This window comes from Panthera onca, chromosome B4 (assembly GCF_046562875.1).
Source record: "Panthera onca isolate mPanOnc1 chromosome B4, mPanOnc1 haplotype 2, whole genome shotgun sequence".
Taxonomy (NCBI): domain Eukaryota; kingdom Metazoa; phylum Chordata; class Mammalia; order Carnivora; family Felidae; genus Panthera; species Panthera onca.
In genome coordinates this window covers 132590558-132605663 of record NC_138345.1, presented here as the reverse complement: position 1 = coordinate 132605663, position 15106 = coordinate 132590558, and the positions used below count along the sequence as shown (strand labels likewise).

Sequence of the window (15106 nt, the reverse complement as noted above, 5' to 3'; positions counted from 1 at the left end):
TTACATTTTGGTAATCATCACAACGGCTCTGAAAGATTGCTTCTTTTCTCCCACATAGACAAAGGATTTATTAAAATTAGGCTGCTACCGAAAGCAGGGTTTTCTTTCATGGGCTTTGTGTAGACACCAGGGCAAGAAGACATTTTTTATTACAGGGGAAAACGGCCCTTTTTTTTTTTTTGGTAGCTGGGGGTTCTGTAGGGATAGACCAGTATGATATGGCATATTTTCTCTAGTTTATCTTGTAAAAGATGAACGTTTGAAGGTTCTAAAAATATAGTGGTTTCAGAGACAGATAAGTGGGTGAAGAGAAAAATATTTAAAGACAAGTTATTTGAAGCTTTCCTTTCCTTGTGCTTCAGTGAGGAGAGAGAGAGAGAAGCGGCCACCAAATGACTAATGCATCAGTAATAGCTGGGGTATACTTTATATAGGCAGAAGAGAAATATAGTAAGAAAGTAGAAACAACTAAATAGAGAATCCTGTTATAGCATCAAAAAATCCGATTTAGGAGCGCCTGGGTGGCTCAGTCAGTTGAGCATCCAACTCTTGATTTCAGCTCAGATCATGATCCCAGGGTTAGAGATCGAGCCCATGTCAGGCAAATGTGGAGCCTGCTTAAGATTCTCTCTCTCTCTTTCTCTCTCTCTCCCCCTACCCAGACCCCTTCTCCTGCTTGCTCTCTCTTTCTCTCTCAAATTAAAAAAAAAAAAAAAAATCCATTCTTAAAATTACAATGGATTTGGGGGCACCCGGCTGGCTCCATCCGTGGAGCATGTGGCTCTTGATCTCAGAGTCATGAGTTCAAGCCACATGCGTGGTGTAGAGCTTACTTTAAAAAAAGGAAAAGAGGGGCGCCTGGGTGGCTCAGTCGGTTGGGCGTCCGACTTCAGCTCAGGTCACGATCTCACGGTCCGTGAGTTCGAGCCCCGCGTCGGGCTCTGGGCCGACGGCTCGGAGCCTGGAGCCTGCTTCCGATTCTGTGTCTCCCTCTCTCTCTGCCCCTCCCCCATTCATGCTCTGTCTCTCTCTGTCTCAAAAATAAATAAACGTAAAAAAAAATTTTTTTTTAAAAGGAAAAGAAAAAAGAAATAAAATTGCAACGGATTTGAAACAGAGTGTTTTCAGTTGTATTTTTTGATCATGGTTCTTACTTGTTATTTTACAGACGCTGTGCCTACCCCCTCAGAAGAAAGCCCGTCTCTGCAGACAAATGTGAGTTTGGACAAGAAACCAGACAGCAGTACCATCACAAATACCGTAACCGAAAGCCCTTTGCAAATGCCTCTGGACAAGCAGTCCGCTGCAGAAAGCTTTGACACATTGACAACCTCACCATCGTTTTGGTCATCGAATAAGGAAGAGTTCGTCAGCCCTAATTTAAGGATGTCAAAGTCAGATTCTACTTTCTGTGACCAGGCCTCTGTGGAGACGCTCTATGTCTCTCCTTCATTCAAAACATTTGACCCGGTGAAGGAGATGGTAAGCAATAAGGACTGCCAGAAGCCAGCACAATCCAGCATTGTTCACATGGATGAGGAAAACCTCAAGACTGTAACCACATGGGGTGAGTCTGCGTGAACCCACATGCGCGCGCGCGCACACACACACACACACACAGCTCTTCTGAAGTGTTCTTCTGTTATTTTTCTGTGCTTTCTGTCTCTGTTTCTGGTTCCCTTCTTTCACTCTCCATCCAGTGGCGTTAAAACATATAAGCCAGAGAGAGGGACTTCTCAGTTGGGAAAAAGCACCCCTTTTCTTAAAGAGCTGAAAGGCAGTTCACCCCTGGGGGTCACAAGTACTTGTTGAAGCACAAGTTCTGAGCAATTCTGATTCCGAGTAAATTAGAAAGAACTAGCGTTAAATAAGAGCTTCCTGTTAGGCATTTAGGTTACCTATGAAGACACTTTATAAAAAGGAATGAGTTATTATGTATATTGATGTGTAGACACACAATGTATGTGTGTGCGTACGCGGCCTTTTTTTAAAGTATTGTGTACTGATTGCCCCCCCAAAAAAAAAAAAATGGCGGGGAATCTCTTCTTTATTCTGTCCTATAAAACACTAAAAGGGTTGCAGTATTCTTGGGCCTTGATGGTAAAGGAGAAAGCCAATTGGGAATCCAGATTGTTGGCTATCAGTTACCAAAGCCTACATCGTAATTATGCTTTCTTCTTTAAAGTTAATTAGTAAAAGAATAAGTTGTTTGTGCGCTTTTCCAAGACTGAGTCGTTTTATTGGTTCTTATGTACAATAATGCTTACTAACTCATATAAATATAAAGCTTTTAATATAAATACTCTAAACTGCCTCAATCTCAGGTCAAAAGTACAAACAATGGAAGCCAACATGTTGAGGCTAAAGAAATTTACTTTGGTGTTAGTAAGGTCAGTGAATGATAGCACAGTCCCCTTGCTGCACTTTCCAGAATTTTAGGGGATCGAATAGCCTAAAAATAAACTGATTCTTACTTCTGTCACCAAATTAACTGTTCTGCAGAGACTGTTGATGTGGAAACCAATCAGTACCGGTTACAATGACTGTGACGGTTTGTGTGCATGGCTGTCCCCCGGGATGTTGTTACTATGAGTTCATTTCTTTCACAAATACCACAGAAAGATCATTGAAAATAGTTTTGGCCACTGCCTGTGTACCAAGCATACTTAATTATAAAAATTAGCTGGAAGTTCCTCTAAAGCCAGTGAGCAAGGAGGACTTTTGCTTCCATTTATAATGAAGTAGATAGTATTGTTCTAACTCTCCCACCGAAAATACTGGTTAAAGCTGGAAAACTATTAAAAGCTGGTTTGAAGTCCTGTAAAACAACCGAGGTAGAAAACACATGATGGGTCAAGATCCTAGGAAGGGGACTGTGACACTGTGATATAATATGAAATATATATATTAGGTCTTCATCCCTGGTTCCCGGCACTGAGCTCCCTAAAAACCCTTGGAATTTCCTGAGTGATAGGAGTGAGAAGAGTCTTTTTGTTATTTGTAATAAACCCCTTCCTTCCATACCTGGGTTTATGTTGAGGTGCGTCTTGGAGAATGGGGGCTCGTTGCCAGAGTAACCAATCAGGCCAGTGGAGGGCTGGAACTTTCAGCCCCACCCACTGACCTCTAGGGAAGTTGAGTTCATCACCAATGGCCAATGATTTGATCAGTCATGTCTCTGTAACGGAACCTCCATAAAAATCCCCAGACAGTGGGGTTTAGAGAGCCTCCACGTTGGCGAACACGTGAAGTTTCTGGGAGGTTGTTGCACCCAGAGAGGGCATGGAAGCTCTGGGCCCTTCCCCATACCTTGTCCGGTGCATCTTTCCATTTGGCTGTTCCTGAGTTGTATCCTTCCTAACAAACTAGTAATAGGAAGCAAAGCACTTTCCTGAGTTCCGTGAGCCGTTGTAGCAAATTACCAGCCCCGAGGAGGGGATCATGGGATCCCTCCATTTATACCCGGCAAGTCAGAAATATGTGAGGCCTAGACTTGTGAGTGGCAACTGAAATGGGGGACGGTCTTGAGGGATTGGGCCTCTCATCTGTGGTGTTTGCACTAACTCTGGGTAGTGCCAGAATGGAGTTAAATTATAGGACACCCAGTTAGTGTCCTCAGAGAATTAGAGAAATCCTTGGTGTGCAGAACCCACATTTGGTGTCAGAAATGGATGTGAGCAAAGCAGGAAACTAGTTTACTTGTAGTTGGCCCTGCATGCATCTCAGTTTTCCCACCATGGATCACTTGCCTATTCGCAGAGCAGGATGATGGAAACTGAGGGAAAATCAGAGGCCTGGGCTCTCCACTGTTTACTGAGCTTGAGAGATAGGATTGGAGTTTGGGGCATCCCCGGTGGCAGGGACTCCAGGGGCGAACATGCCAGAAGAGAGGAAGTCACAGAGGAGAAAGCCCCGAAGTCTTTGTGCAATTTCTTACTGAAATATCTGCCCCCTGCTAAGTTGCACACGTTAGGGATGTGATGCCAAGAAGCTAAGGGGGAGGCAGCTTCTAGAGGGCAAAGGTTCTCATCATCTCACGGCACTGGGAGACAGACAGAGGGTGGAGCTCGGGGTCTGCCAAACTGGAGTGGCTCTGGTGAGTACTGCGTGCTCTCAGCTGGGACCTGCGACAGGCCACGCCCCAGGCATCACAACTCCCATCTAGGGGCGAGAACAGACCAGAACTAGAACAGCCCTCACAAATGCTGAAACCCAGCTCCAAGTGGAGCAAAGGGATTGTATTGCGTTCCATCTGTCTTCTAGAAGACAGTGAAGCCCTTGCTTAAGAGCTCCTATAATTTCTCATGCAAAGTTTTTGGCTTTTAAAATACACGAGAAAAACAGACAACAGAAGCAGAACCACAGAGAAGCTAGATACTGACATTGTAAGATAAGTACTTTAAAATAGCTGTGATTAATATGATCAAGAGCACAGAGGGAAGGATGGAGAATTTCACCAGAATGCAAGTATCTGTGAAGAAAGAATGAAACGAGGGGCCCCTGGGTGGCTCAGTCGGTTGAGCGTCTGACTCCGGCTCAGGTCGTGATCTTGCGGTCCGTGGGTTCGAGCCCTGTGTCGGGCTCTGTGCTGATGGCTCGGAACCTGGAGCCTGCTTCTGATTCTGTGTCTCCCTCTCTCTCTCCCCCTCCCCCCTTCATGCTCTCTCTTTCTCTCTCTCAAAAGTATATAATAAACATTAAAAGATTTTTTTAAAAAAGAATGAATGAATGAAACAAAAGTTCTGGAGCTGAAAAATACAGTAGCCAAAATTAAGGCCCTGAGGGCACTGTTCAGTCACATGGCCTGAGGTTATCAAAAGAGAGCTTCGGTACTGGCAGAGGAGCTGGGAAGTCATGTGGGCAATCCTAAAATACGTGGGTAAATATAAAACGCAGTATATTTTATTTTTATTCTCACTCTTAAAATGCATGTGACTGTTTAAAGCAAACTTTTCCTACTGTATTTTGTTTTAAAACAGTAGATGTAATATATATCACAACAGAGGACAAAGAATGGCTGGATTGCATAGTTGTTAGCGGCTCAGGTTCTGGGATCACACTGCCTGGGTTCATAATCTCAGCCCAGCCACTGGCTGCGTGGCCTCTGCGTGGCGCTGTCTTCATCTACGGAATGGGGCCGCTGGAGGGGGTCCCTGAATTCGCAAACATCAGGTGCTCAGGGTAGAATCTGGACCTGGCCAGTGCCGTAGAAAAGTTTGCTATTTTTACTCCAGTGTCCGTGTTTTTGTTTTTAATGTTTATTTTTGAGAGAGAGAGAGAGAGAGAGAGAGAGAGAGAGAGAGAGAACAAGTGGGGGAGGGGCAGAGAGAGAGAGAGACACAGAATTCGAAGCAGGCCCCAGGCTCCAAGCTGTCAGCACAGAGCCTGACGTGGGGCTCGAACCCACGAACCGTGAGATCATGACCTGAGCCGAAATCAGACGCTTAACCGACTGAGCCACCCAGGCACCCCCAGTTTCCATGTTTTTAGTTCTGCTTTTATTTATTTATCCAATGTTTATTTATTTTTGAGAGAGACAGAGACAGAATGCGAGTGGGTTAGGGGCAGAGAGAGAGGGAGAGACAGAATCCGAAGCAGGCTCCAGGCTCCGAGCTGTCAGCACAGAGCCCGACACGGGGCTCGAACTCACAGACCGCGAGATCATGACCTGAGCTGAAGTCGGATGCTCAACCGACTGAGCCACCCAGGCGTCCCTTTAGTTCTGCTTTTAGAGCTCCGAGCCCCCAGCCCCCTCCCAACTCTCCACATCCACTCCAGTTATTTCCAAAAGGACCCAGGAGTTCCTTGCTTATTCTCAGGAGCAAGAAAACTCCTGTCCTTCCAGAAAGGGCCTTGCAGGCTGAGGAATAGAGCCCAGCTGGGACGGACCAAAGAGATCCTAGGGAGCTCCAGTTCATTCTTCCCAGAGCAGCCAGAGGACCTGACGACTGCTGCTCCCCGCTGAGACGGCAGACCTCTCGGATGTCGCCCTGTTCCTGAAGGTCACTAGCCTTCCACTGCCCTGCGCGGTCTCGCTTCTGCCTCTCCCCGCAGCCTGGTGATGCTTCCGCTTGTCAAGTAAACCAAATCGCTTCACCAGCTTGGTGCTGTTGTTCCCTCAGACCAGAACGCTTCCCACCCAGCCCTTCCCCGCTGCACTCCTCCTTCAGGGCTCAGCTCAAACGCTGCTTCCACAGGCTTCCCTGACCCCCTTGATTACTTCAGATCCCCCTCCCACTCTGTGTTGTCTTGGTGCCCGTAATTATCCTTCTAGCACGTACCGCCATTCGAGTGGGATGTGATTGCATATCCGTGAACTTGTCTGATGTCTCCCCCACTCCCCGAGTGGGATGGCGCCTTCCTGAGGGAGGGACCACGTCTGCCTGTTGGTTATTGAAGCCCCAGCACCGACCACAGTGCCTTGCACACAGTAGGTACCCAACGTTCAACAAGTGAATCAAAAGCAGCTTAGTGAAGCAGCCATGGAGAGTGTGCGTGAAGAAATAATGGAAGAAAGCACTGGAAAATTATGCCAGGACGGATGACGAAGAGCTGTGTGTGCCAGGTTAAGAAGTTTGGACTTCAGTTTGAAGAGAATGCAAGTCACTAAAGGTTTTAAGCCACGTGAGTGGCTTTTTGAATGTGTTTTAGAAAAATTACTGATTTCTATGGTGGGGGCAGTGTGGAGGATTGATGTGGAGGGGGGTGAAGCTGGGGCGGGGAGCTCGTCGGGGGCTGTTGCCGGGAAGGAGACCAAGTGGGAGATTGGAGAGCAGAGCAGGTGAGGTGGGGGAGAGGGGGGACGGCTAGCCTGAGATGGGGCACAGTCAGGGGCAAGTGGGCTAGAATCCAGAACAGAAAGATACTCACCTTACCCTGAGCGCCCGTAAGGAAGGAGGGGAATGGATGTGTCAGAGTGTGAGGGATGGGTTTGGTGGGTTTTAGTAATTAAGATGTATTGAGCCTTCACGTGCCGCACGTTGTATGTTGTGGCCTCCATATCTTATCGTCTGAGGTCACCTGCCCAGACTGAGGGGAAGTGGTATAAAGGCGGTGAAAGGTCTGCTGAGATTTAGGAATAGCCACTCTAGAGAATGGAAGAAGATGCTGATAAGACTCTGGTACAATGGAGCGACAGAGCCAGAATTTGTGGGGGTCCTAATTTGCAGGATCTGTGCTTCCTCCAAGAGCGCTGAGCAGCCTGGGGGTAGGAATGAGAAAGCATATTTGAATTGAAATAGGATTTGGACAGGAATTTGCAAACCATAGCTTTGAGGCCAAATGTGGTCACCCCCTGTTTCTGCAAATAAAATTTTATTGGAACACAACCATACTAACTGGCTCCCATGTAGTCTTTGGTTGCTTTTGTGCTACAACAGCAGAGCTGAGAAGTTGTAATAGAGACGGTATGTCCCGTAAAGCCTAAAATATTTACCATTTGGTCCTTGACAGAAAAGGTCTGCCTGACTCCTGGATTAGGAATTAGCAGCAGATAAAGCAGAAACCATGGCAGTGGGGGGGAGCGGAGGGGAGCAAGAAAGTGGTTCAGGTGATGGATAACGAGAAAATAAAAAGATGATCGGACCTGATGTCTCGATGAGGCCAAAGTGTAGATGCATTAAAGGGAATGAGAAGGCTGGAAGGAATCAAGAAGGAAAGTAATCTTGGAAAGCAAGATTTCAGAGTAGGGCAGCTCAAAGGAATGGCTGCAGGTAACTTGCGGTTGAGGAATTCAGGAAACGATGAGGCAGGATCGATGGCTGGTCTCCGTGGACGCTGGGTGAAGGAAGATAGACACGACACTGTCTACTTTCTGGGGTGTTTTTTTTTTTTTCTATTTTATTGTTTTAAGAAGTATTTGTTTATATGAAGGGTCCAGGTCTGGTGTTACAAAACTCTTTGGAGATGACGAGCTTGGTAAACTTAAAAATACTTGCACCCTCACGGTGTAACAGATCTCAGCCACCTAATATAGGTTAATATTCTCATTCTAATATTTTCACCGAATGATGGATTTGCAGCAACCTCGTTTGACCTTTTGATACTGAGTAACTCTGTTCCTAGAACAGTCCATTCCTTCTCTTCCTCCGTTTAAATTTTAAGTTCTTTATGTCTAGGTCAAACTATTCCTTTAGGTCATTAGATCATTTGTCATGCATACCAAAAAGAAAAAAAGAAGATAGAAGATACACAGAAGCCAGATCATTATATCCGTGAGCCATAGTTTGGGTAAGTGTGTTAGACTGCCCTGGACTTTTCTTTCTAATTTTGGGGGTAGGAAAAAAAAATCCATATGTTCTCATGCTGGGCTAGTGGTGAGCGTTCTCACTGGCTCTGTCCTTTGTTTATATCTCATTGATTCCATTTTTGTACCATGGGTTTCAGTAGTGGTGGTTCTGCGGACCCAGCAACACCTCCAGCTGTACAGCTCCTGCCTGCCTTCGTGCAGACAAAAAGACACACTGATTTGATTTTTTACATTCAGGGAGCCAAATTTATACTTCGTAGGTAAGTGAGAAGACTCAGCATTAATCCAATCGTCCAGTCATCCCAATAACAGTTTAGCATCAGTGATTAGAGGCAGAGTCATTAGCATTTCTCTCGAATCCTATGTTATTCCTAAATCTGTTTCTTTTCATGTAACTCCTTGATAATCATGACAATAAATTTTCAAATATTGTACTTATAAAAGTACGAGATTGGGACGCCAGGGTGGCTCAGTCTGTTAAGTGTCCAACTTCGGTTCAGGTCATGATCTCATGGTTCGTGGGTTTGAGCCCCGTGTTGGGCTCTGTGCTGACAGTTCAGGACCTGCTGGGGATTCTCTCTCTGCCCCTCCCCTGTTCGTACTCTCTCTCTCTCTCTCTCTCTCTCTCTTTCAAAAAAAAAAAAAATAAACATAAAAAAAAATTTTTTTAAGTACAAGATCTAATTCACGCACCAGAAAATGCACCCTATTAAAGTGTACGATTCAGTACTTTTCGTATATTCTCAGAATTGCGCCATCATCACCACTAATTCCAGGATATTTTCATTACCCCAAAAAGTCCCGTATCCATTAGCAGTCACTCCCCATTCCTTCCTCCCCCGAGCGCTTCCTCCTAAGCAGTGATGTACTTTCTGCCTCTGTGCATTTGCCTACTCTGGACGTTTCATGTTACAGAATCATACGCTATGTGCCTCTCGTGTCTGGCTTCTTTGACGTAGCACAGCGTTTCCAGGGTTCATCCACGTTCTCGCATGAATCAGTACTTCTCTCCTTATGGCTGAGTAATACTCCGCTGTTTAAACACATTTTATGTATCTGTCCATCAGCTGATGGATATTTGAGTTGTTTCGTCTTTTTAGCTAGTACAAATAATATTACTACGGACATTTGTTACTTTCTACAACACAGAACAAAATCAGAATTTTTTTTTTTAGTTTTTTCTTTTACATTGATTTATTTTTGAGAGGCACAGCACAAGTGGGGGAGGGGCAGAAAGAGAGGGAGATACAGAATCCGAAGCAGGCTCCAGGCTCTGAGCTGTCAGCACAGAGCCTGACGCGGGGCTCGAACTCACAAACCGTGAGATCATGACCTGAACCGAAGTCGGACGCCCAACCGACTGAGCCACCCAGGCGCCCCTAAAATCAGAATGTTTTAATTCATGTATACAGGTAACTTAACAGTCGTTATATATCAGATAGGAAAACCGAAAGAGAAGAATAAAAAGCTCCTGTTTTACAGTGAACAGTTTGAAGTGTTTAGCTGAACAAGGACCTACTGCTAACAGAAGAATTTGCATTTGCAACTCCAGGCGAAGAGAGTTTAAAAATATTTCTAGGAATGTATTCGTCATGATATTTTTGCAGCGCAGTTCTTCTAAATGCTTTTTAAATTTCGAGTTGCAATATAATAATTAAGGGGCCTGATGTTTTCACGAGCATAAAAAGTCAGAGATAACACATCCGCATTTGGAATCGCTTTATCGGCGCTATTTTTAAGCAAGTGCAGCATTAATTGGCGTGCATATATCACCCGGGGAGATCGTTTAAATTCAGCCATTTATCGCGGCTGGCTCCAGCTCTGGTGGGTGCACTGTAAGAAGAGGATGGCTGTTAACAAGATAGTCCAGTACCTTCCGCAGTGAGTGGGAGCAGGGTGACGAAATGGGCAGGAGAGGCACCCTGGAGTGCAGCGTTGAAGTGTCTCGTACAGCTGTGGCGTGTTTGGAAACAAAAGTAAATTGGTGCGCAGCAATTAGAGCTGAAGTGGCTTTTTATGAGCAAAAGCCCGTGAATCAAAGCTACCAAACTGTAAACAATGATAAGCTATTCAGTCAGCAGTTGTAGCTACAAAGCGAGAGAAAGGTGGACACACAGCAGAAAACAGTGATTCTCAGACGTTAGCAGGCATCAGACACACTTGGAGGCTTGTTAAAACTCAATGTCCTGGGCACAGTCCCAGTTTCTGATTTAGAGAGATGGGGCCCGAGAACTTTATTTCCAACAAATTCCCAGGTGCTGCTGCTGCTTGTTCAGGGGGCGCACTTTGTTGTTGTTAATGTTTTACTTATTTTGGAGAGAGGGGAGGGGCAGAGGGAGAGAGGGGGACAGAGGATCCAAAGCGGGCTCTGTGCTGAGAGCAGCGAGCCCCATGTGGGGCTTGAACTCACGTACCGCGAGATCATGACCTGAGCGGAAGTCAGACGCTCAACCAACTAAGCCACCCAGGCACCCGCTTTGAGAACCGCTGGCATAAAATTAAACCAGGTAATCACATCGCGTCCATGTGACTAACGTAACTGTGTTACCCTTTTTCAGTGACCTGCTGGAGAAGGTGCTATCCCCAGGTGAGGGTAAACCCAGAAAGAGAAAGACTTGGGATATGGAAACGGGAGGGCCAACACGGGAGGATGGTGCGGGGCCATGTCAGGTGACAGCTGTGACCCAAACAGAGCACACCCAGAGCAGAGCAGCGGCGTGACTCAGGACGCACACGTGTGGAGGCTCTCTCACCCTTAGCGTGCCCGTCACCACCATGCCCTCTCTTCAACCCAAGGACAGAACGTCAGGATAAGGCTGACCTAGATTCTTCTGTGCGCTTGTCTTGCCTTGACCATGTGCCGATGAAGTCCCTATTTTCCTTTTCGTGTCCTGCTGCTACATCGGCTGAGAATACTCATGTCACCCCCAAAATGTCTTGTGATTGGAATTTTTCCTAAAAACTGGACGGAGATAGCCCTCAGAGAGCTTTGAAGCAGAAAATAGAAGCCTCCTGCCCCAGCCATGTTTTTTACAGGAGAGGTTCAATTTCGCTTAAAGGGACATGCATCTCTAAACAAATAAAATAATATAGAAAGATAAGAAGTCATGTGTGCTTAGCGGTAATTTCCCTTTCTATGACTTCAGCTTTTTTTTTTTTATGTGAAAGTAGCAAGTCTAGAGTTAGCTGCAAGACTTTAGAAACTGAATTCTGCCAACCCGTACCACCTAATGCACGCATGAATGTAAATAGATACTCCAAGAAGACAAGAGAAAGTTGTGTCCAAGAAAGTTTGGAAAACCCTTGAATAAATTAGTGTACGACTTCTCAGAACTTTAAATGTGCTAATGTTCGTTGTTAACCTCCTAACGAGAGGCACGACATGCAATCGCCTGGTCTTACTTGACTTTGAAATACTGTTTTCACAAAACCTCTTTGTACATCTCCAGGAACACAGCGTTCCTCAGAACACAGTTTGGGAAATAACGATTTATTTTTTATTTGTTATTATTTTTTTTAACGTTTATTTATTTTTGAGACAGAGAGAGACAGAGCATGAACAGGGGAGGGGCAGAGAGAGGGAGACACAGAATCCGAAACAGGCTCCAGGCTCTGAGCCGTCAGCACAGAGCCCGACGCAGGGCTCGAACTCACGGACCGTGAGATCATGACCTGAGCCGAAGTCGGCCGCTTAACCGACTGAGCCACCCAGGCACCCCGGGAAATAACGATTTAAAATGAAGTGCACAAGAAGCAATGAGTATGATTTTGTCTGAAAGGGAATTAAAATGTTATCAAATATTTTACAGAAAACCAGTTTAGAATGCTTTTGATTTTACATACTGTTTCTTGGTGAAAAAAAAAAAAAAAAAATTCCGTACGTGTGCTCAAGTGTCCCAGATCTCAGGTGGGCTGGAGTTCAGTTTTGACTGTATTTGAACAGTTAGAGAAAAAGATTCGTTTGACAGCTTTTAGGTACTTGTAGTTGGTTGTTCATTTTACCAGAATAGTCTCTGTAGGGGACAAAAAAAAAAAAAAAAGGATGAAGGAATCTAAGTTACAGCTTTCTCAGACTTTCTGCTTTAAATGCCAACTTAAAATGCCACCAGCCAGTAGAACAGGGTGTAATACTTTACTTTTCTGCTCTCTCTGGTAAGTGTGGCGTGAAAGTACATCGGGCACGGTTCACAGTCAAGGTGACTATTGATACTTCCATGTTCGTTTCATTTCCATGGCATTGTTGGTATATAATACCTCCTTAGATTTTCTCTGCTTCCTGCTTCGGGTTTATCTAGGCTTATGATGACTATTTAGCATATGACACTGTCAGTAGTATATTTATGTTGAGACCTTGCAGATGGGGATTTTACATTGAAAAATTATTTTAGCCATTACTCTCGTTTGTATGTTGCATAATCTCTCTCTCCCTTGTAGTTTCAACCACCTCTGAAGGAACGTCCTCCTTTTCTACTTTTTCCATGCCGTCTCCCGACTCAGCCTCTCCGGAGAAGTCTGTTCATCTTCTACCCCGCATTTTGGCGGGACCTTCCTTCTGGTCTCTGGCCCAGCAACGGTCTTCTTCCGCCTCCTTTAAAGATGAAGATAAGACGGCCAGGGCTCACCACCCCTTTGCTCCTAGGGACCAAGCGTCTTCTGATGAAGAGGAGAACGACAACCTCCATCTGCTGGAGAGTCTTCCGGATAACTCCGAGTCTGCTAAAGAGCAGACAAGTCCTGCTTCTGCCAGTAATTGGGCAGAGTCTTCCACCCCCAGGGCAGACCACGTCACCTCTGTGTCCTGTCTGAGTTTTCAGACACCTGCCGGCCTGCCGGGGGAGCCCGAAACAAACGATTCCATTAAAACTCTCCTAGGGGAGGTGAAAAATGCCATAGTGAAACTACACGAAGACCTGAGCACTGTGATAAGAGAACTTAACGTCATCAATAGCCATCTGGTGAGCATGAGTGGGAATAGCCTGCAGCTAAAGTCTTCCCAGCTTCCCCAGTCTTCCGAGGGGACCTCAGATCACATGTAACAAGCCCGAGAGCCCCTGTCGGTAGAACTCATGTGGTTCCACCTCCCGAAGACCTAAGTTAGCCTTTTGTAGATTCTCGTCCTTCTGGCAAAAATGGGGTGGTGGTTGGATTTTTCCTTGTCAGGCTTATTAACAAATCTCTTTCAAACCACTAAACTCATTTGGATGGTTTCTTTTTTAAAGAGGAAAAAGCATCACCTTTGATAAGATTTTCAGATTCAGCTACAAACTGTTTTTCATTTGACACTGAAGAGAATTTCTTTCTTCCACACCCTGGACTTTACCTCAAAATATATTAAGCGTTAGTGGAAGCTGTGGCAAGACCTCAGGCTGCAAATGGCTCTTCCAGAGCTTTTGGATGAGCAGGTGGTAAGAAGGCCTTCAGAGCCTGGGGTTGCTGTTCTGTCTGCTCTCGTGCCAGGTTTCAGATTCTGCAAACAAAGGACCAGCAATCTTTCCCTTCCTGTGGCTGCCACCATTGGTTGGGGGGTTAAGGTGAGACAGGTGGGACATGGGACAGGTGTTTTTATTGCTAATGTTTATTGCAAAGTGAATTCAAATGCATACTTTGGTTGTATTTGGAAAATAAATTTGATATTTTTCATCTTCTATGTATCCTTTCAATTTATTAAGACAGCCTTTCAAGTAGGATTTTTATTTTTTATTTATTTTTAAACTTAAAAAAATTTTTTAATGTTTATTTGTTTTTAGAGAGACAGAGTGTAGCGGGGGAGGGGCAGAGAGAGAAGGAGACACAGAATCCGAAGCAGGCTCCAGGCTCTGAGCTGTCAGCACAGAGCCCGACACGGGGCTTGTACCCACGAACCACGAGATCATGACCTGAGCCAAAGTTGGTCACTCAACCGACTGAGCCACCCAGGCGCCCCCTAGAATTTTTACTTCTGGGAAAATGATCTAGTTTGGAGATCATAGACCAGTGCTTCTCCATCCTACTGCACAGTGGAACCACTGTGAAATGAAGAGACGCTTTCATTTTGCTTTATACTTATTTGAGAAGACAGCGTAAGGGCTCCGTGTACCCATTGCTCAGTTCCAACAATTACCAACGAAGCGCTAAAATAAATTCCTGATTATTTTGAAGAAATATGGGACATCTAAAATATATTCTAATGCCAAACCCAAGCCGATTTTCATCACGCTAACTGGGGTAAGAACTAGAGGGAAATGCTAGTGGGAGTGTTAGTGCAAAGCCTGTAATGTGGGAGGGTGTTTGGCATATTTGAGGAGGGGCAAGGAAGCCAGTGCGGCTAGCGTGAAGTGAGGGAAGGGGACAACGGTAGGAGATCTGAGGTCCTGGAGGAAAGAACAAGGAGAAGTGCCAGATGATACAGGTTCTACAAGACCATCGTTAGAGATTTTGGCTTTTACTCAATAAAAATTGTGACAAGGTTTTAGGGTGAAAAATGATCTTGAGCTTCTAAAATGATCACACTGGTTCTGGGGAGAGAGGGATGCAGGGACACGGGATGAGGAAGGTAGGCCGATTGGAAGGCCATTGCAGTTATCCAGATAAGACCGGGTGGTGGATCAAAGGAGGGTATATGAGAAGTGATTAGGGATTGGTTGACGGGTTGGATAAAATATGTAAGAGAAAAAGCGTCACAGCTGAACCCAAAGTACTGGACTGAGCAATTCAAATTGCTCATCAACTGAAACGAGGAGGGTGGCAGACGGAGAAAAGTTTTGAGGCATTCAGTTTGAGATAGGTTACATCTCAGATGTCCATTAGATAACCCAAGTGGAGATACCAAATAAGCAATTGGATATAAGAGTTGAGTCTGAGAGGGAGATCTAGATTGGA

General features: G+C 45.3%; 1 protein-coding gene across 5 annotated transcripts in view; it reads left to right on the top strand.

The window, feature by feature from the left end:
• The window catches only part of ENTHD1 (ENTH domain containing 1), a 104414-nt gene extending 90521 nt beyond the window's left edge, over positions 1-13893 (top strand). For all 5 annotated transcript variants that reach the window (XM_060656274.2, XM_060656273.3, XM_060656271.2 and 2 more), the window contains 2 exons: positions 1169-1567; positions 12683-13893. In XM_060656274.2, coding sequence (XP_060512257.1) covers positions 1169-1567; positions 12683-13284 — 1001 coding nt within the window. In that variant the 3' untranslated portion in view covers positions 13285-13893. The remainder of the gene's footprint in view (positions 1-1168; positions 1568-12682) is intronic.
• The last annotated feature ends 1213 nt before the right edge of the window (positions 13894-15106 follow it).